The 21068-nt window shown below is 42.3% G+C and overlaps 2 protein-coding genes across 3 annotated transcripts in view; one reads left to right on the top strand and one right to left on the bottom strand.

Moving 5' to 3' along the window:
* The window catches only part of cops3 (COP9 signalosome subunit 3), a 34205-nt gene extending 19787 nt beyond the window's left edge, over positions 1 to 14418 (bottom strand). The window contains exons 1-5 of one of the 2 annotated variants that reach the window (XM_080021051.1): positions 13829 to 14418; positions 13085 to 13214; positions 10771 to 10883; positions 7767 to 7816; positions 6939 to 7031 (exon numbers count right to left, since the gene is read on the bottom strand). In XM_080021051.1, coding sequence (XP_079877177.1) covers positions 6939 to 7031; positions 7767 to 7816; positions 10771 to 10883; positions 13085 to 13214; positions 13829 to 13883 — 441 coding nt within the window. In that variant the 5' untranslated portion in view covers positions 13884 to 14418. Of the gene's footprint in view, positions 1 to 6938; positions 7032 to 7766; positions 7817 to 9684; positions 10019 to 10770; positions 10884 to 13084; positions 13215 to 13828 lie in introns of those variants that run through there. The other variant, XM_080021052.1, reaches the window with a different exon arrangement.
* Positions 14419 to 14987: 569 nt separating this feature from the next.
* nt5m (5',3'-nucleotidase, mitochondrial) lies at positions 14988 to 20122 on the top strand. The gene is made up of 5 exons (XM_080021027.1): positions 14988 to 15467; positions 16650 to 16750; positions 17766 to 17826; positions 18265 to 18379; positions 18957 to 20122. Exons 1-5 carry the CDS (start codon positions 15198 to 15200, stop codon positions 19094 to 19096), a joined length of 687 nt encoding a protein of 228 aa, XP_079877153.1. The 5' UTR covers positions 14988 to 15197; the 3' UTR covers positions 19097 to 20122.
* The last annotated feature ends 946 nt before the right edge of the window (positions 20123 to 21068 follow it).

Below are 21068 nucleotides of genomic sequence, written 5' to 3'. Positions count from 1 at the left end.
TTGTAGCCTAATCGATATTCTATGGACATTATCTCCTACATAGACATTGTGATAATATTATTGGTGTTACACTAGGGTGCGTGGGGGAGAAGACGACAGCATTCACGAGGCCTCTCCTGTGAGTAGTGAGAAATGGTGCAAGACCAACTCACGAAACTAATGTCGCCAAAGAATCATCGAGCTGGCAGACCAAGGTACAAGCCAAGGCCAAAACCAAGGCAGAGAACATCCTCTTTAGGACAGGCGGACACCCCCACCGTCGAAAACCAAGGTCTGTCGGTGCTCCAACTCAATGTCGAGGGCCTTACCATCGCCAAACTCAAGCTTCCCAGCTCCTGAAAAATGGTCGCTTCCCTCATGCGGACAAAAACTTTGCACGACTAACATCGTGTGAGGTATCATCCCTCTCCAGAGCAGCCAGCACTGATGCTAATCTCTCAGGAGACTTCACAGCAGCCGAGCTAAAGGCAGCAATCAAAAAACTGAAGCTGGGCAAATCACCAGGTCGAGACAATATCCACCCAGACACAACATCCAAGAAGTACGGCTATGTGGACGACCTGGCCATCATGCTTCGATGCCCAACATGGAAGAAGGCCTCAATCGCACATGGGCATCCTGGCAGACTACCTCCAGAAGTGGCACCTTCAGCTCAGCATGGGCAAAACAGTGTCTGCAGCTTGCCACCTCTACAACCGGGAGGCAAGAAGGGAACTGGACCTGCATGTTGGCAACATCCGCCTGGAGTTCCAGCAAGCCCCCAAGTACCTCGGCGTATGCTTGGACCGGACGCTGTCCTACAAGCAGCACCTGGATGAAGTGAAGGCCAAGACAACCACAAGGGTCTCGCTCATCCGCCGCCTTGCAGGCTCGACTTGGGGAGCTTCCCCCCAGACCCTACGCATATCCACGCAAGCCCTGGTCCTACCCGTAGCGGAATACTGTGCCACTGCCTGGAGCAGAAGTCCACATGCGAACAAGGTGGATACTGTCATCAACAGCGCCCTCCGGATAGTAACTGGATGTCTGAAACCCACCCCTGTGTCCTACCTGCCAGTCCTAGCTGGTATCGCCCCACCCAGTCTGACGGGAAGCAGCTACCCTCGCCCTGGCAAGAAAAGCCCAGAAGAACGACTGGCACATCCTACACAAAGCCACAACAACACCGGCACCACCATGCAGGCTTAAGTCTCGCCATCCCTACCACAAGGCAGCACAAGAGATGCTACAGTCGATCCCTGATGACTTGTCCAAGGACGCTTGGCTGGCAGCATCCTGGAGACAATCGTGGGAGACAGCTGCGCCCTCCCGCATCCAACAATACATCCGGGACCCAGGAGGAGGTGTAAAAGGAGAAGACATGCCACGCCACCTATGGACCTCGCTGAACCACCTGCCTACTGGCGTCGGACGCTTTAAGTCATCTCTAAAGAAGTGGGGCTTATCAGACAGTGCGTCATGCAAGTGTGGCGAACCTGAAGAGACTGCCGAGCACATAATCACCAGCTGCCCCCTATACAGCCCACCCTCAGAAGCTGGCCTTTTTGACCTAGGACTGGAGACGAGGGCGTGGCTACATGACACTGAGTTGGCCATCTGATGATATACGAAAAAGACTAGGGTGCGTGCATACATTTATTTTGTACTGAGTCTGTAGCCGGCTATTCAACATAACTGTTTGGCAAATCACAGAGTTATTCCTCAACCCGCAGCAGCAGGTAAGGTGGCAGAACGACCAACGTGGATACAGGCATCTCTTCGCAAGAAAGTTCCTACTCCCCTCTAGGTACTCGTTGAGGAGACAACGTGAGTGTACGCTGAACGCTGCTCACCCTGCAACTGCGATGGAATCACATCAAGCACACCTACATAGGCTACATGGCTTACCACAGCCGAAGATGTGTGTGTTTTGGAAGCAGTTATCGCAGGGGTTTTCGACACCACATTGGCACCCCACAGTCCGCTCCACCGCTGGATTTCTGCTCCACATTTGATTGCGCTTGGCCACTTCCCACCTTGCTCTCTGGTCATCTTTTTACTTCGCCCCTTCATCAAAAGGACCTTTTGGGTTTCCCTTTGAGTTTTACCGGACGTCATGGGCCAGGTTTTTTGTCATACAGTGTGGCAAAAAAGTATTTAGTCAGCCACCAATTGTGCAAGTTCTCCCACTTAAAAAGATGAGGCCTGTTATTTTCATCATAGGTATACCTCAACTATGAGAGACAAAATGAGGAGAAAAAAAAAATCCAGAAAATCACATTGTCTGATTTTTAAAGAATTTATTTGCAAATTATGGTGGAAAATAAGTATTTGGTCAATAACAAAAGTTAATCTCAATACTTTGTTATATACCCTTTGTTTGCAATGACAGAGGTCAAACGTTTTCTGCAAGTCTTCACAAGGTTTTCACACACTGTTGCTGGTATTTTGGCCCATTCCTCCATGCAGATCTCCTCTAGAGCAGTGATGTTTAGGGGCTGTCGCTGGGCAACACGGACTTTCAACTCCCTCCAAAGATTTTCTATGGGGTTGAGATCTGGAGACTGGCTCGGCCACTTCAGGACCTTGAAATGCTTCTTACGAAGCCACTCCGTTGCCCGGGCGGTGTGATTGCGATCATTGTCATGCTGAAAGACCCAGCCACGTTTCATCTCCAATGCCCTTGCTGTTGGAAGGAGGTTTTCACTCAAAATCTCACGATACATGGCCCCATTCATTCTTTCCTTTACACGGATCAGTCGTCCTGGTCCCTTTGCAGAAAAACAGCCCCAAAGCATGATGTTTCCACCCCCATGCTTCACAGTAGGTATGGTGTTCTTTGGATGCAACTCAGCTTTCTTTCTCCTCTAAACACAAGTTGAGTTTTTACCAAAAAGTTCTATTTTGGTTTCATCTGACCATATGACATTCTCCCAATCCTCTTCTGGATCATCCAAATGCTCTCTAGTAAACTTCAGACGGGACTGGACATGTACTGGCTTAAGCAGGGGGACACGTCTGGCACTGCAGGATTTGAGTCCCTGGCGGCGTAGTGTGTTACTGATGGTAGCCTTTGTTACTTTGGTCCCAGCTCTCTGCAGGTCATTCACTAGGTCCCCCCCGTGTGGTTCTGGGATGTTTGCTCACCGTTCTTGTGATCATTTTGACCCCACGGGGTGAGATCTTGCGTGGAACCCCAGATCGAGGGAGATTATCAGTGGTCTTGCATGTCTTCCATTTTCTAATAATTGCTCCCACAGTTGATTTCTTCACAACAAGCTGCTTACCTATTGCAGATTCAGTCTTCCCAGCCTGGTTTAGGTCTACAATTTTGTTTCTGGTGTCCTTTGACAGCTCTTTGGTCTTGGCCATAGTGGAGTTTGGAGTGTGACTGAGGTTGTGGACAGGTGTCTGTTATACTGATAACAAGTTCAAACAGGTGCATTAATACAGGTAAGGAGTGGAGGACAGAGGAGCCTCTTAAAGAAAAAGTTACAGGTCTGTGAAAGCCAGAAATCTTGCTTGTTTGTAGGTGACCAAATACTTATTTTACCGAGGAATTTACCAATTAATTCATTAAAAATCCTACAATGTGATTTCCTGGATTCTTTCCCCCCCATTCTGTCTCTCATAGTCGAAATGTACCTATGATGAAAATTACAGGCCTCTCTCATCTTTTTAAGTGGGAGAACTTGCACAATTGGTGGCTGACTAAATACTTTTTTGCCCCACTGTAACTATATAGAACATGTTATTTATAGGCATACCGTTTATTTCTTGTGTAACGATCATTTATTGTAAGCATTTTTTTCTGCTTTATTCTTCGTATACATTTACATGTACCTATTGTTGGTTTGGGATTTATTTTTGTCTTGTTTTGTTTTTATAGTTTTGGGTTTGTGTTTCAAGGTTGGTTGTTGGTTTGTTTTCTGTTGTGATGTTCTTTTACGTATATATTTTGTTCCCTGTATATGTTGTCATAGTACAGTGTAGATAACCCTTACTGGTCTTTTACTCTTCTCTAGTCAAATGTGGGAAGAGAGGTTTTGCCAATTTGAGGGGGAGATGTCCGGGGATACTATCTTATATATGTTTTCCCAGTTGAAAACAATGAGATAGAATTCATAGGATATCTCTAATATAATTGTATTGTATTCAATTTATAAGTCATTTTCTGATCCCTTTGCCTCAATTATATGAAATTTTAGCCTTATTGTATTTTTTTTTTGTATTGTTCCACTGGGAACAACAGGATGGAGTGTGAGAGAAAAATGATGATCAATGTTAATGAACCTTATAATTCTACCACCAAGTGATGTCTAAATGCTGAAGCATATGTTTGCTTGGTGGCGCCCGACTCTTTCACAGAAGATCTTACATTCCTGTATAGCACTGCCACAAATGTTTTAGTCGATATCTGTTTTTCTAGATCGAAAAAAGGACCATTTAAACATTCAACGTATGCTTTCCCGGCACCGAAAGTGTTCTGTTTTCCTTGTTAAAACATGTTCTCAGCTGTTACTGAAGACAACAGCGGATCACATGGCTAATTGCAGAATGGGACACAACCTGCCATAGACTATAAAGGCCTCTTCAAGTAAAGTAGAGGTAGACTGGTCAGAACACTGCTTTGGAGCAGCACTGAATCTCTCTTTATTCTGCAGAATAAATATCTTTAATACTCTCAGTTTTGTTTCCTTGTAGCTGGCAGATTAACCTCACCATGCACGCAGGAGACTTTCTCCATCAGTATTTACTGCCGTATTTCATGTCGTAGCACAAACATGAAAATCTTCTCAGATTGTGTTAACCACAGACCTGATTTCAGGCATATAACCAAAAACCCATTTAAAAAACTCATTGCCCTTCAGACAAGGGAACCGGAAGTGCAGAAATGCTAACTGAGTGGTAACGGGTTTCAGTACTCATTACTGAACCCCTCTATTGCTGTTGTAGCTCACTGGAAATAGAAACCCACACGGCTGATTTATAAGAAGCAGGTGGGTCTTCTAACTCCTGTATGCCAGATGCATTTGCCATAATGTGACTGACTCAGACGCCTATCAGCTTGAGCTAAGCCTAACATGTCGCTAACAGCTTCCGGGTGGGCGCTTGTAAGATTTGGTTCTATAGCTTAAGGTCTCCAGGTGGAACTGGCGCTTGTGAAATTTGGTTCCGCATTACATTCATCCATCTTCACACATAGGCTACAACGTATTCTCCGTACTACTGCATGCTTCGTTACCATTATTTTCAAATAAAATGATTTTCTATATAAAAACAAGATTTGGTCACCAAAAAGTATTTTCCAAAAATATGTCTTGGAAAAAAAAAAAGGGGGGGGGGGGGGTCAACTTATAATCAGGGTCTATTCGTGACAATACAGTATATTGTATAATATTGAATATTTACTCCTTTTTTTACTTATTGTGGTTCTAATATGCCACTTACATTTAGTTAAATTTCAGTAATATAATTTAGTATAATTAAACGTATAATTAAGTTTCAGGACTCTTGGTGTCTTTTGCGTACGCATGGTCTTAGGCAATTCAAACTTTTCTTCTAAAGTAAGAGAAAATTCAAGTACCAACATATTGTTGGATCTGGAATTTTATTCTAAAGTCCCTGTAAAGTGAATTCAGGGATTTGTTTCTAAACACATTATACATGTTAGAAAGTAATGAAAGAAAGAAAAATGTGAAAAGACTGAACAATGTAGTACTGAATTGTGGAGTTAGGCCATTAGCCCAAAAATTATGACAATGACAGAGCATACTTGGCATAGCCACTGCCCTAACACTACATAAACACAAGCCCTCGCTGGGCTGGTGCGGGCGCAACGCCCTCTGCATGTTTTTGCCAGGGGCGGGGCCCAGAAACATGCAGAAGGCGTTGCGCACGCAACTTCGCACTGCAAGAGATTCTCGACTACCCTGTGCCCCCCGCCATTGACAGGTGACCTAATGAAACAGACTGTTATATTGAAATCACAGAATTTCTCCAGGTTTGAAAATTGTTGGCTACATAATTGGGACAACTCAACAAAATATACAGTGCATCCGGAAAGTATTCAGACCCCTTCACTTTCCCCACATTTTGTTATGTTACAGCCTTATTCCAAAATGGATTAAATTCCTTTTTTTTTTTTTTTTCTTCCCCCTCATCAATCCACACACATGACCCAATAATGACAAAACGAAAAAGGTTTTATATAAATTTTTGCAAATGTACTAAAAATAAAAAACTGAAATATCAAATGTAAATATGTATTTATACCCTTTGCTAGGACACTCAAAATTGAGCTCAGGAGCATCCTGTTTCCACTGATCATCCTTGAGATGTTTCGACAACTTGGAGTCCACCTGTAGTAAATTCAATTGATTGGACATGATTTGGAAAGCCACACACCTCTCTATAAGGTCCCACTTTTGACAGTGCATGTCAGAGCAGAAACCAAGCCATGAAGTCAAAGGAAATGTCTTGAGACCTCCGAGACGAGGCACAGATCTGGGGAAGGGTACAAAAAAATTTCTGCAGCCCCTAACGGGAGCCATCCATTTTGGAATAAGGCTGTTAGATAACAAAATGTGGGGAAAGTGAAGGGGTGTGAATACTTTCCGGTTGCACTGTATAACATACATCTAGTAGGTAGGTCTAGTCGTTATTAAAGACATTTTAATGCAGCAAAGTTATATATTGTACCTTTAAACCATGTGTATGCAAGATTTAAGCACAAATCTGCTTGAATGATATATGACTTGACTGTTTGTGAACGAGGCCTGTTGTGATGATGAAGTCGCTGCCAGTGTGAGCGCAGGGTCAGCAAATCAAAAAATAAGAGGGTACTTATTAAACTTAAACTTGACTCGAGTGGTGAAAATCTGAATTGAAGCATCTTAACAACAAAGACTTTTTCTTAGGGGCTGCAGCTGAAATACGTGACGAGGCGCTTTACTTACCTGACATAAGTCTGCATGAACTGAGGTAAGTTGGTTTGTGTTCATCTGCATTTTGTCTACTGCCTGTTTTAGGACAACAACACCCCTCAATGGCTGCGGAGAGACGGGATAGAGGCAGTTCGGTTAATTGCTAGCTCAAAGGCGCACAGAAAGTAGCGAGGCTAGTGCTGCAATTAAATAGAGGTGGTTTGATCTTGGTTTGGAGGTGGGCGAGAGGCTCTTGCCTGAAGAAATGACATTACTCCTCATTGTGGTAAACACCTTAGGAAAAGCAAGTCGCTTTATTCAAATATGCTGTATTCCATCCTATAGCCTGCTAATACAGGCTCAGGGATATTTACACTATACAGGATTATATAATGCTACTAGGGTGGGTAGAAACTTTGTTGTACTCAGTTCCATATACTGCAAATGAGAAATGCACATGGTTTCCCTCTGTTCTATTTTGTAAGTCTCTTCTCGCTACATTTTCAAACTAAAAACTCTTAGTGGGGAAAAAGCTGTATTTCTGATCTGTCAAATACGAAAGCCGAATCCAATAACACGGTTTGTGTTCAGAAACAAACTACAATAGCTTGAAACAACTAGCTTGAGCCCTGAACCTTGTAACCGTGGGGCATGATTTTATTAAGGCTTTTTGACTCAAATTTGACTCAGAGCCGCTAGTACTTGAGTAACCATTTGACTCAATTTATTAATCAAGCTGATTTTAATTAAACTTTTGTCTGCCCAAGTTCATATCTTTTGAGAAAAGCTACTGTTTCATAACAAAACTATACTCCCTGTTGCATCGCCACAGACGGTTCCCTTGTGTGTCTTGAGTCTTACCTGTTTCCGCTCAACTAGAGCATTTGTGAACTGATGGCAAAGACCAGCGACTGTGGGAGCAGAAAACAAAGGGTTAACAAAGGTGGTGCGGTGAGTTACTCTGTTTTATCGATATAAGGCTACTGTTAAACGTTGCACAGCTTGAGAGTGGGCGGTTTCCCTGTGGTAATGATATTATTTTTCATGCAGTATATTTACAGGACAAACATTAAGTGTCCAAGCATTGTAATATTTTCACCAACAGAAGCTTTTGCCATTCGGTAACCTTTGGATGGATTCACATAAAACTTGGTGTGAATGTTCCAATTAGTACCAGGCTCTTCTTGAGTCTTGGCTTGGAGCTGTAGACAAGTCAGGGTTGTCTGTGAAGTTCAAGGCCTGGATATACCGACCAGCTTCCTAATCTGAGCCGTCTATGACATACACCAAGCCCATCCAACCTCTTTGTTTGGAGCAAGGCACAAACACCAGCATACTCATTGTGCCAGGGAAGAGGAACGTTGGAGCACATCGTCTGCTGCGGCCATGGGGAGGGTTTCTACCGGTGGCACCATGACCAAGTGGTAAAGGAAATGGCTGAAACCATCTCCAGTTCCATTAGTAACAACAGGCGGAAGGAGAACAGACCACCAACCAACAGGGATCCTTGGTCTTTTGAGATTGTCAGATGATGGTTGGCTTCGATAATCAGCTGAGATTAGATATCATTTCTGCCAGAACTGACGAAGAAGATGGTCATGCGGGCGCTCACTCTACCCTGGGAATGACCATATGGACGGGGCCAATGAAAAAAAGATTGAGGAGCTTTTGAAGTAGTGCCGCAGTCAGAAGCGGATAGCCCGCGACAACCCAGTTAAGGTGGGCTGTAAGATGTTCACAGGCCAGCACCAGAGGGCAGAAGAAAAGTCCTCTAGGTGGCTATAGATCGGAAGAAGTGGGCCATGTAGTGCAAATGCTACTGGGAATGTACACTACTCACAAAAAGTTAGGGATATTTGGCTTTCGGGTGAAATTTATGGAAAATGTAAAAAGTTCACGCGACAGTGATATTATATCATGAAAGTAGGGCATTTAAGTAGAAGCATGCAATGGTGATTTCCTCATCTCAAACAATTTATTGAAACAAAAGCCAACAACAGCGGTGAACCACAACAAATAATGTCAATGTCTCAATAACTTGTCATGTGCCCTTGATCATCAATTACAGCTTGACAAGGACGTCTCATGTTGTTCACAAGTCAACTTATTGTCTGCTGAGGCATGGCCCCCCACTCTTCTTGAAGGGCGGTCCTCAGGTCATTGAGGTTCTGGGGCACAGAGTTACGAGCCTCTACACGGCGACTCAGCTGATCCCATAGATTTTCTATGGGATTCAGATCTGGAGAAAGTGCAGGCCACTCCATTTGAGGTACCCCAGTCTCCAGCAGCCGTTCCCTAATGATGCGACCTCGATGAACTGGAGCATTGTCGTCCATGAAGATGAAATTAGGCCTGTGTTGTTCATGCAGGGGCACAATGACTGGATTAATGATGTTATTCAGGTAGTATGGGTTGTCATGGTACCATTCACAAAGTGTAGGGCAGTTCTGTATTGACTAGACACACCTGCCCACACTGTAACACCACGACCACCAAAGGCTCGTTTGGTGACAAAAGTGGCTGACGCATAGCGCTCTCCTTGACATCTCCAACATCATTGGCGGCCATCATTTCTGCTCAACGTGAATCGACTTTCATCAGAGAACAGCACTGAGGCCCACTGGTCCCTCGTCCAACGTCAATGCTCCCTGGCCCATGCAAGACGATGATGCATGTGCCTGGTGGGGTGGTCAGGTACCCTTGCAGGTGGTCTAGCACGCAGACCACGCTGATGTAAATGGTTTTGAACGGTCTGACGTGACACTTGGGTGCCTCTCACCTCCCTTAAATGTGCCTGGAGTTGAGTGGCATTCATCATCCGGTTCCGCAGGGCACTGTTCACAATGAAGCGCTCATCAGTGTGGGATGTGGCCAAAGGATGTCCACTTCTATGCCTTTCTGTGACTCTTCCAGTCTCTCTGTAGCAACCTGCTGATGACACTCTGACACTCTAAGCTCAGTGGCCACTTCCCTCTGAGAACATCCTGTTTGAAGCCTCGCAATGGCGAGGTACTGTTGATCAGTTGTTATGTGTCGTCTTGGTCTCATGATGTCAAAATGTGAACAGCATGATGAAGAGGACTGTTTAAATACCAATTCTAATTGAACCACGATATGTATTGGTCAATTCATGGATCAAACACCTATTGTGAATTTTGCCGTTCAGCTCGTTGTGAGACAACAGCAAGTTGTGCAAAAAGTACTGAAACATTGAACAGTTGGACATGTGCATTCAAAAGTTTAGAGAAGGTCAAATTAAGTTCACCTGTAAAGGTTATGCATTTTAGGTTCATCCTGAAATTTCACCCGAAAGCTGAATATCCCTAACTTTTGTGAGTAGTGTATGTTGTTGTAATATTTAAAAAAAAAAATCCCCGCCTTGCAAATAAAAGTATATTCTATATTGAAGGCATAAATTAGTTGAAGAATAGCTGGTTAGAATTCACAGAAGCCGCCATGTGAAAGGAAAATAATAATAATCCAACTCAGAAGTGTTTTTTTCTTGGATTGACTGATTTTTGTCAAGTGTCACTCATCATAGGAGAAACGAAGAATCTCTGGAAAAGACTCTGTATAAGAGCAAAGTGAGCTCTAATAAAGATCAATGTGATCTCGCTCTGCTGTGAACTGCTCCAGGATGAGTTTCATGGTTATGGATCAGCTTTAAATTTAGCTAAAGTTTGTGTGTGGCCAACGTCACTTGGCACCCACCATCAAGCCACTGGTGAGCTAGGCGACACACAAAAACAACGGGACTTGAGAGTTGGGAGATGGGTTTTCACAGTGCAAATTCCAAGGGCGGTTATCAGTCAAATGGTGTAATTTGAATATGTCTAGAAGTGTGGGAGATGACAATGTGACTTACAAGTGTCTGTTGCATATCTGATGTGCTCCCCGTTGCAGGTGCTAATGAAGAGCTGGACTTGGGAGAAGAGCGTCTCAAAGTCAGGGATGTTTGGCATGGAGAACTTCACAAATCTGGAAACCCGTAAAACAACCACCACAAAAATCACTGTTATTTTACTGACCAGATGGAGCAACATGGAGGATTTTTAAAACCAATTAAATGTAACCTCTGCCATTTATTTTATTAAATTGCGCCGAAACAATTGTTTTGTTCATATTATCTAATTAATTTGATGTGTTTCTCTGACACCTTAAATACTGAACAAAATTAAGGAAAAACAGGAAATAACCTTTGACCTCCCATGTGTCCCATTCAGGAAATTCATTGCACATAAGATAATTATAGTATTTGTATGATAATTTAGCCCTTTAAACGATGTACGATCAACAATTCTAAAAAAAATAAACAAAAAAAAACCCTTATGTACGACAATTTTGACATGTGATATTTTCAAGTTTATATTTTCTCTTCGTAACATATAGCGGCAAATTAGTGCCAAAATCTGTAAGTGTAAATGAGATCCAAACGCACGCATGCGCATATTATTTTAGCGAATGCTTTCACAGCACTTGCACACAGAATCTCTACCCGGACGAGCAATATTGTAGCCTGCAAGGAGAAATCCATGTTCTGAGCGCACGCAGAATCCGAAAGAGCACATGACTGTTATCCCCAAGTGCACAACTACTTTCATTGGTCTTCTGCTCACAAAAAGTTATGCCTTTAAAAGGCTTTATGCCACTCCACTAGGAAGCTGCGCATTGGTGTTGACGTAACATGCGTGCAGAAAGGATCTCCCATTCACCACACAAACACTAACGAGCACCAAGCAAGTGCGAGTGAGGAAATGCATGCCTTATTTTGGGATTCTCAGTGTGAGAATTACGAGGTGTGACGTGTGAGCTGGTTGATATGCCTGAGTCTCACGGTCAAAGAGACTCGGCAGCTATGTATAACAATTATTAAAAAAAGAAAACTTTTTTTTATAGTATAATTTTAGTAATGCAGGTAATAACCTGGAGCTGCAATTTAATCATCGGACCATCCGCGTGCCACCACGTCCATTTCTCCCAATGCTTCTTCGCTGTTGCGCACATACATCCTCTTTGTGCGCACAAGTGAATGAGCTTTCTCTGTGGGCTCTCGCCGACAGACAGACGAGGTGAAATTTCTATACAGTGAAAATATTGCTTAAGGTGGCAAATATTGCAATATTCCCGACTCCCCGACAGGTTATTGGAGATCGCTAAGCAAAGCCCCAGATCATCGGAAAATCAAAGTGCGCTCCCTTTAGCAACAAGCATGTGGTATGAACTGCTCACAACGCGATCCAACTGCTCGCCAATGGCTCGCAGACTCTGGCCTTAATATCATGCAGGTTTAATATCTCGTCGAGCTCGACTCGGGAGTGCTACAAGCTACAGCTTGGAGGAGAAAGGGAGACGGCAGGGCACGGAGCAGAAGCCAGAAACAGAAAACATACCCATTTTATTTTCATCCCAAATTCTGCTTTTTTACAGTGATCAAGAAAATACAAAAAAAGTAATAGTTCTGTCACACGCATGGTATCGTGCCATTTCCGGTGTCACTTCTCGTGTGTGTTTTTGTGACAAAACGTAGTTTGGAGACCCGACAGATACGTCTGGGATTCCTTCTGGTGAAAAATGACCTCCTATCGCGGATCAGTCATGTCGTGTGCAAACCACAAGACTGCAAGATTCCTGATCACAAGACAGAAAGTTGTGTAGCGTGAACAGTACAGCGATCTGACGACTTTGAAAGTTGTGTAGTGTGCCCATAGCATAAGCAATTTATGTGCATTGAGTTCCAATTTAGTGTTTTACTATTTAAACTAACTGACAGTCTTTTTAGCTAAAGCAAAGCAGTTCATAGAAATGAAATTAAAAATAATTAACGCACAGGGAGTTAAAAATCAGTATCCTCACTATTGTTGTATGTGACCTTATCAATGTTCTATATTGAGTATTCAGTAGAAGATAACGTGTTGAACTTATTATGCATCATCAAAATATGCAGTAATGTGGATTGGAGGCTAGAAATAGGTTCAATAAAGAAAATCTGCAACAAAAGTGGTGATGAAAACAAGCATAAGGGAGAATTATATTATAAAAGCAACACCACCACCTAGGTAACATCGTCTTTTATTGTGTATGTTCTGTGAACTAAAAAGGCAAAGAATGAATTTATAATTCCATCGTTATTGGTTTTGGAGAAACTATTCCCGAGTGGAAATTTTAAGACTGCTACTCACAGAACGGCTAGCACTCCCAGGGAATGCTCCTGGATGTCCAAGGCCCCTAGCACCGTGTCCAGGTGAGACAGATTCTTGGCCAGCAACTCCCCGCTCTTGTTGATCAACTCGCATAGTTGAGTCATCTGGCCTGGGGTAATGGTAGGTGGTTAAAAGAACAAAAATGTTCTAATCACTGTGCAAGCATGAGGGCTGGACACTCTAATCAAAGCAAAACATATCATTACATTTTTCACGATAACAAAATGAGTCCTTAGCTTAGCCTAGTACGCTATCTGATTGATTAAAAAAATACACGATCATGATGGTGGGTATTACTTAGATGTTACATACATCTACAAATATTTTCTAAATAAGTTTGTTACAGTCGTGTAACTGGCCACAATTTTATTATTGGGACGGTCAAGTGTCCTGTGAAGGCCTTGAAAACATTAGCAAAGGGAGGTATCGCATATGAGTACCGATCAGCCAATAGAATCTGTTGATCCGGCGATTAGGCCAATGAGACGTCGCTAGGACGGGATTTCCAGCAGGCAGTCGCCAGAAATAATTTTCCACATCAAACACAAAAAGTATGATTTAGAGATAAAAGTCATTTAATGTGTGTTTACATGATAAAGCAAAAATAGGGATCTGTCCAGTTTGGCAGGCTAGCGATCGGCAAAGCATTGGTTAGCATAAGCTAGCTAGCTGGCTAACAGTTCGAGCTCATTTGAAACCTCAAATGGTTGTAGTTTAACCTACCTTGAGCGGAGAGCTGCCGCACATTATTCACAAACTGCTCCAAGGCTGAAGCCATTATTTCACCGGTCCAAAGTGGAGACAAGTCACACTGTTTCTCATTCAAACGTCAGAAACAACTCCGTCGGGCTGAGGCAGGGAGCCACACAGCCGCCACTCAAAATACAGTATCGCGAGGTTGTCAGACTACAGAGGCCACGACGAGATTTGCGATTCAAGCGTCGCACTCTTAAAGGAACCCGCGTTGTTTTTGCTACGTGTCTATCGAATCAAACTCGGAGAAGGAATCATCAGACGTTCGCGAAAGAATTGTGTATAATGGAAATTGAATTCGATAAAAAATAAAAACCACAAAGCGTTTTCGTCCAGTTTAAATTCAGTGCACTACTGTCGGTCTCTTTAAGAACGAAAGGAATTGACGTAAGACGCATGTTCGGTTTAGAACAAAGATGTTGTTGTAGTTAAGAGCACACTTCGTTTAGCACATTTTCGTAATCATTTGAGCGAGTTACGTACACATAAATAAAAATCGCAACTGTATATATAAACTACTGTATATATATAAACTACTGTATATATAAGACGAAAACAAAATGAAGGGCAACATTTTCCAAGGTTTTATTCCATTTCGAAAACTGCAACTGCACCGGTGGTTATGGGATAAAAAGCTCTGATTCCTGAAGTAGCGTATTCAATAAAAGAGCTGTTTGTCTTTAAATGTGAGTCGTTCTTTATATATGTGACTGTATATGAGTGCGTCGATCAGGTCAATAACGTGACCAATGACCATAAACACTTGTTATTAATGTAATAATAATAATAATTATTATTTATTTTTTTATATATATAACAATAGTAATCGCTTGGTAATTATAATAATAGATGATAATAATAATAAAGTACTTATGTAGTCTGAACCATGATTAGCTATGACATCATCAGCTGGTCAAGGGAAATCCGGAGACGATGGAATGTGACCCAACCCATCTCCTCTAACCATAATATCTTGGCTGCAAACTACCAATTCGTTCGATCTCGCGTTCGGTTTCTGCGGTGTTGCTACCCCAGACGTGTGGGGGAAATGCTGCACAGGGCTCCTCAAACCTGCGCTGTCTCGTTTAGTGCACGTTCGCCGTGGGGCAGGGGGTGGTACCACAAAAAGGGAACACTCCCCAATGCAGTGTTGTGAACAGCAATGTCACAATCGACGTGCAGTACAGACATGCATGAAAGCTCTCTGACATTTCACAATTAATAGACAAAAATCGGCGATGCAGCCGGTGTCAAAACAACATGTTTGATTGTTGTAGCTGCCCCCCCCCACCTTCCTAATGCATGCTTGGGAAAGCGACCAGCCAGCCGGTGGTAGACAATGTCTGCATTCGCCAGAATGACGCGTCTTCTGGGGAGGGAGAACGTCTCGCTCCGTGATCCGTTTAAGTGGATTTCCGCAAACATGTCCTCTCCAGCGGCCAGTAGACTGCGGGTCCTGGTGGACATGGACGGGGTCCTGGCGGACTTCGAGCGGGGGTTCCTTAAGAAGTACCGCGCCAGGTACCCCGACGAGCCCCACGTCGCTCTGGACGACAGGAGAGGTTTTTGGGTGTCGACGCAATACGGACAACTGAGGAGCGACCTGTGTGTGAGTGTGTTCGCGGTCCTCGATGTCATTGGAAATGGGAAAAGTAACTTGTTTTAAGTTGTATTCCGCAAGATTATTTTGTTAAAAAAAAATCACATTTTATATTCGCCCCACGTTTATTATTATTAATTATTATTATGATGTATGTTTTGCTGGAACCTTACAACGAACAGCCCTTAAATGTATTTGCGGTATGTATGCCCTCTATATGCTATTTACCGTTGTCGGTAGTCCGCCTTTCCCTCGGCAGGAATCCACTGATCGAGCTCGCATAATAAGAAATGGCAGCCACGGTGAATTTGATAAACGAGTGGAGCTCGGTGAGGTCAGTAAACTGCCCATATGTATGAGGATTCCTAAAAACAAACAGCACTATTGGATAAAAGAATATCCCCTCCGCCACAAGTGTCAAGTATGGTGAAAATAACCCTAGTCAATTGATCAGAAGAAGGCATACTTTTGAGAAAATAAAGTTGTCGTCTTAGAGTAAAGACGAGGATAGACTATAAATTGGGGGGGGGGGGGGGGGTACAGTTCTGATTTGGGACTTGTGGTGTAATTCACCCTGTAAAGTGAGCTGATGAAAAGTTTGACTTTTTTTTAGGATTCGGCTCTGTACGAGTGACTCGGTGAAAAGAACAGACTTCGTTCCTTCAATTCAGTGGTAACTTCCACATGTGTGACCCAGGGATTCCTCGTTCGCGATCCGGTTCAGGGGTCATTGCCTTGAGGTGCATGCGTGACTCAGGGCTCTGGGGTCTTTTAGTTCGAGATTCGAGTTTCAGTTCAGCCTGTGCGACTGGCTGCAGTTACCGGTTCGTATCACTATGGATATTCACTTTAAAGCGTTGCGTTTTTAAAGATTACATCCTGTCATTTGATCAGTTCTATTCAGGGTCTCTAAAAATGTATTGTTTTTTCTTGCTTTTCTGTGTCCTCCATGCAGTAGATAAACTACCGGCTTTTCACCAGCGATTTGCTGTCAGTCTATGTCCCCATGTATTCTCTCTCTCTCTCTCTCTCTCTCTCTCTCTCTCTCTCTCTCTCTTTCTTTCTTTCTTTCTTTCTTTCTTTCTTTCTTTCTCTCTTTTTCTCAACCAAAGCACCTATGCATGGGTCCATAGTACACTGGTGACAGAACATTTAACATATTGTTTGTTTATGTCTTTGTGTTAATCGTAGGGGAAGGCCATTAGTATCTGGGAGTCTAAGGACTTCTTCATTGAGCTGGAGCCGCTGCCAGGGGGAATCGAAGCTGTCAAGGAAATGGCCAAGATGGAAAAGTAGGTACAGTTGAAGTCCACACATAATAATCAGTACAGGCTACTTTTTTAAAGCCCAGCTCGGGGTCTCTCGGTGTACACGCACACACATTCCGTTAAATAAATAACGCAACACCAGGTGAGTTATTTGCCCCTTTTTTTTTGTTTTTTTTTGAGAAACCCCTCATAGGGAGGAGTTGATAGGGCCACATTTCTTATGAGCAATTTACAATTTTTAGTTTACACCTTTAGTAAACTGAGAACCTTCTAGTGGTTACACAAGCATATATATTTTTTATTGGAGGTAAGGCAATTACTGTCATTGCACTCTGGGGACAGCACCCACTATTTCTGGGGTTCCGGTGTAGCCAGCGGATATCCGGGCAAGGCTTCCTCTTCCATGCGCCCGTCATTATTTGCTGTCCGATTAGCAATTATTGACGCAAGAATGGAATTGGTGTTGAGAGACAACGTTTACAACAGGATTGTTTCACAAGTAGCAAGTAGTAAATTTAAAAACAAAAAGCGAATAAAAAGTGAAATCGTCTCTAGACAATAGCCGATGGATTCCGAGATTGTATTTCCACCAAAGAGTTCCGCCTCTTTTGCTCTCCACACAAACTATTAACAATGACGAAACATGGAAGAGGCAGTCCTGGCCCGGATATCCACTAGCTACACCGGAACCTCAGAAATATCGGCCTTTGTCCCCAGAGTCTATCGTCTTCAGACCGATAGCCTATGGCTTCAGAGATTTCTGTCATTGTAACAGAAAAATATATTATGATCTATCTTATATTATATCTATTAAATTGCTCTCTTTTTCTTGTGATAGTGTCCATAATAATTAAGAGAGCTGTGAATGCAATGAGTTTAATTAAAAAAAATAAAATAAAATATATATATATATATATATATATATATATATATATATATATATATATATATATATATATATATATATATATATACACAAATATGGAGGCGCTATTCAGTATCCGCCTCCCAATCTGGTTGTTTCCCTTGTTCTTCCCAGCACAGATGTCTTTATTTGCACCAGCCCCATTAAACACTATGGACACTGCCCTTATGAGAAGGTAAGCTGTCAGCCAGCTCATCCATCCCTACATGGTTGCATTTATAGAACCAAGCCTCCCTCCTCGTGGCATTTTTTGTCCTTTTTTGAGGAGAGGTTCAATATTTTTTAATCCGGGCCTTGATGAAAATGTTGATTCCTATCATTTAGAACCTTCATAGCACAACCACACTGAAACTTTACTAATGTGAAACTTACCACAGTTGTTGAATCTCCTTTTTGAAAATCGGGAAACTCAAAATGAAAACTCCCAAGTTTCCCATGTTCAAAAAGGAGATTTAGCAAAAAAAAAAAGAAAAATAAGGTAAAAGAAAAATGTAAGGCTTTAATGTTTTCTAGAGAGGGCTTGCGTTCTAGCACAGTGAGAAATGGCGATCTTTATCCTTTTGATCTGATTTTGTTGTGTTCGTGCATGTGTGTCTGCACACCACCCTTCTAGTATGCTTGGGTGGAGAAACATTTAGGTCATGAGTTCCTGGAGCAGGTCATTCTAACCAGAGACAAGACTGTGGTGACTGGAGACCTCCTCATAGACGACAAGCCAAACATCCTCGGTATGTGTGTGTGTGTGTGTGCGTGTGTGTGTGTGTGTGTGTCACAAATTAGTGACAATCATTTAGGTGAGAGGAAGGTCAAAGAGAAATGGAATGTTGGAATGAAGAGTTTGTTATGTACAGTAAAGCATACGTGGGTGATGTCATTGTTCTGCGGGGTACATTTGGTGCGCTCCCTTAAATACCACCCATCGCACGCCAGACACATTGTTCCCCAAGATCCTTTAGAGTGGCCCAAGAAGGGTTTTTATTTATTTATTTATTTATTTTTACCGGGATAGCCTCATTGAGATTGAATCTCTTCATTACGAACTGTGGCTAGTAATTTTATATAGGTCACAGTGATGAGTTAAATTACATTTATTATTAGCCATATGGCAGAGTGATGAAGGGAATCCATGGATTTTAAAGCTGTTTTCATCGCATGTACAAAGTGTCACCAGAGTCTTAAATTGGTAAAAAAAATAAAATAAATGTTAGCTTCTCCGAGAGTAGTAAAAGTGAAGATTAAAAGGTCAACAAACCCCTAATTCTCCTTTCGGTAACATTTGCGGTGGGCGGTTCTCTCACGTGACAGGCGTGGAGTCGAAACCAGTGTGGGAGCACATCTTGTTCACGGCCTGCCACAACAAGTACCTCCCTGCCGACCCCACCCGGAGGCGCCTCCTCTCCTGGGCCGACGACTGGAAGGCCATCCTTGATAGCAAGAGGCAGTGAGGACTAACCTTCCATTGGCCGTAGGCCGAAGAAAGTATATAGTATCGCAACGCAGCCTTGGGCTCGTAATTCACTTTGCCGCAATACTGTTACACCCTTAAATATGTCAAATGTACTGCAATGGATTCAAGCAACAACAATTACGGTATAATAAGAACTCAGATTCAAAAGAAAATATGAAAATTTTGAGAGTTTGCAAAGGATTTACCTCCACAAAATGTATCAATGCCTAGAGCAATGTGAACTCTCCGGCAAGGAATAAACAATATGTATGGTAAACAATGATAGAGAAATGTCAACTGTACCTTTTTATACATACATTTTTATGGTTCAATCACACCTGTTATGTAACCTTGATACGTATTGTTTACGGGTGACTGAACTTGTGATGTTTGGATTGGGTTTTATGTTCTGGCAGTTTTGTTTTAAGCACTGTTTTATCTTTGTAATGATGTAGGTTTAAACATTGTGTGTGCAAGTGTTTCAAATTTTTTTTTTTCTTTTCAGTTAAAGTTAAAAGTTTTTTTACTTTACTTTTTCATTTAACATTGTGATGTATGCATCGTCATGTGTGCGTGTGATATGGAGTAGGTTTTGAAACCCTCCAGTGTCAAATAACTTCCTCTCGACGCTCGTGATCGCGTCTTTTTTATTTAATCCTAAATATATCCAGTATAATGCTCTCTGGGTTACAAGTAAAAGCCAGGAGGGAGGCATTGATTTGAATGTTCGATTTGAGTGCTGTTTTCTTCTTGTGATTTCTTACCATTAAAAAGGATTCCATGTGACCAGAGCAGTTTGGCACAACAAGACCTACTTGCATAAGCTATGGGTCAGGGATTTGTTTTGTATTTCGGATTTATTTTATTACATTTTTTGTCAGTTTGATCTGTTATTTACTGAATGTTTTACACTTGTGGTGCTGCTAAGCGTTTGGTCTCTACATGGTCCATGGTCCCTCTGGTCCTTGAAAGTTTGAACTTGAGCCACGTGGACTGAAAAAGCACTCAATAAAATGTCTTTCCTTTTAAGAAATGGCTGTGCAGTGTTGTTTGTGTTTCTTTGACTGTTTTATTGAGTTAATGAAATGTTAACCGAAAACATGCGGACATGCGTGTTTTTATGCCACATCACGGATCTCATAAAGTGCACAGTTGCTCTTGTTGGCCTTTATGGGGAGCTGTTGTCTAGCTTATTTAGGTTTTCCAGTTCACATGAAGCACGTTAATCTCTTGTCTTCTGCTGTGTCTATTAAAATAACATTGCCTTTGCCTTCACTTAATTCGTATGACAGACATGTAAAAAAATAAAAATGCATTCTAGTCCCGATTGAAGAACACAACTGTCATTTTCTGTAGAGGCAAAATGATCTTTGTGAAAAGGTGTAAGATAACGAAGAAATGCACACAGCAAATACATATATCAGACAAACAGAGCACCCTTTAATACAAATTTCCAGACAGCTAGTCTTAAACATATTACAGAAATATATTACAGATGTTCCATGTTACAGAACTCCAGGTGTGTGTGTGCAGACACCGTCACAGCCCTGTTCTGGCAGTATTCCACTTATTGTCGGCCCTTTTCACAGCAGCATTTTGATGGGCGTGAATGGTTAAACACAGCGAAAGTTAAAAACATTAATTGTTGTGTTTACCCTTCCATGGCATGTCAAAATGTCTGCTGTGAAAAGGGTCTATTGCGAAATGTATTGATGGCACTTTTAGTTCTCCGTGGGTTTGTATGGGTTATAAGGTTGTCTGAAGTATAATCGTCCCTACAAGCTAAATCAGACGGTCTGAATGAAGCAAAAATGGTCTCTGTGCACATGGTTTTTAATGGTCTACCCCAAATTAGAAGTTAGAGGAATTATGAGACACATCTACAAAGGTTATGTGGATAAAGCAAACATAAATCAAGGGAAATGTATTTGAAATATTGGTATTGGCAACAATTCAGAAGGCAGAATACA

The sequence above is a fragment of the Zeus faber genome (genome assembly GCF_960531495.2).
Source record: "Zeus faber genome assembly, chromosome: 20".
In the NCBI taxonomy this organism is placed as follows: domain Eukaryota; kingdom Metazoa; phylum Chordata; class Actinopteri; order Zeiformes; family Zeidae; genus Zeus; species Zeus faber.
Note: the sequence above shows the minus strand (reverse complement) of the source record. Positions and strands in the feature narration are given on the sequence as shown.

Excerpts from the sequence above, each read along its gene's own strand:
- nt5m (XM_080021027.1), top strand. The coding sequence starts at position 15,198 with ATGTCTGCATTCGCCAGAATGACGCGTCTTCTGGGGAGGGAGAACGTC. Across the intron at positions 15,468-16,649 it reads AACTGAGGAGCGACCTGTGT|GGGAAGGCCATTAGTATCTG; the intron begins GTGAGTGTGTTC and ends TGTTAATCGTAG. Across the intron at positions 16,751-17,765 it reads GAAATGGCCAAGATGGAAAA|CACAGATGTCTTTATTTGCA; the intron begins GTAGGTACAGTT and ends TGTTCTTCCCAG.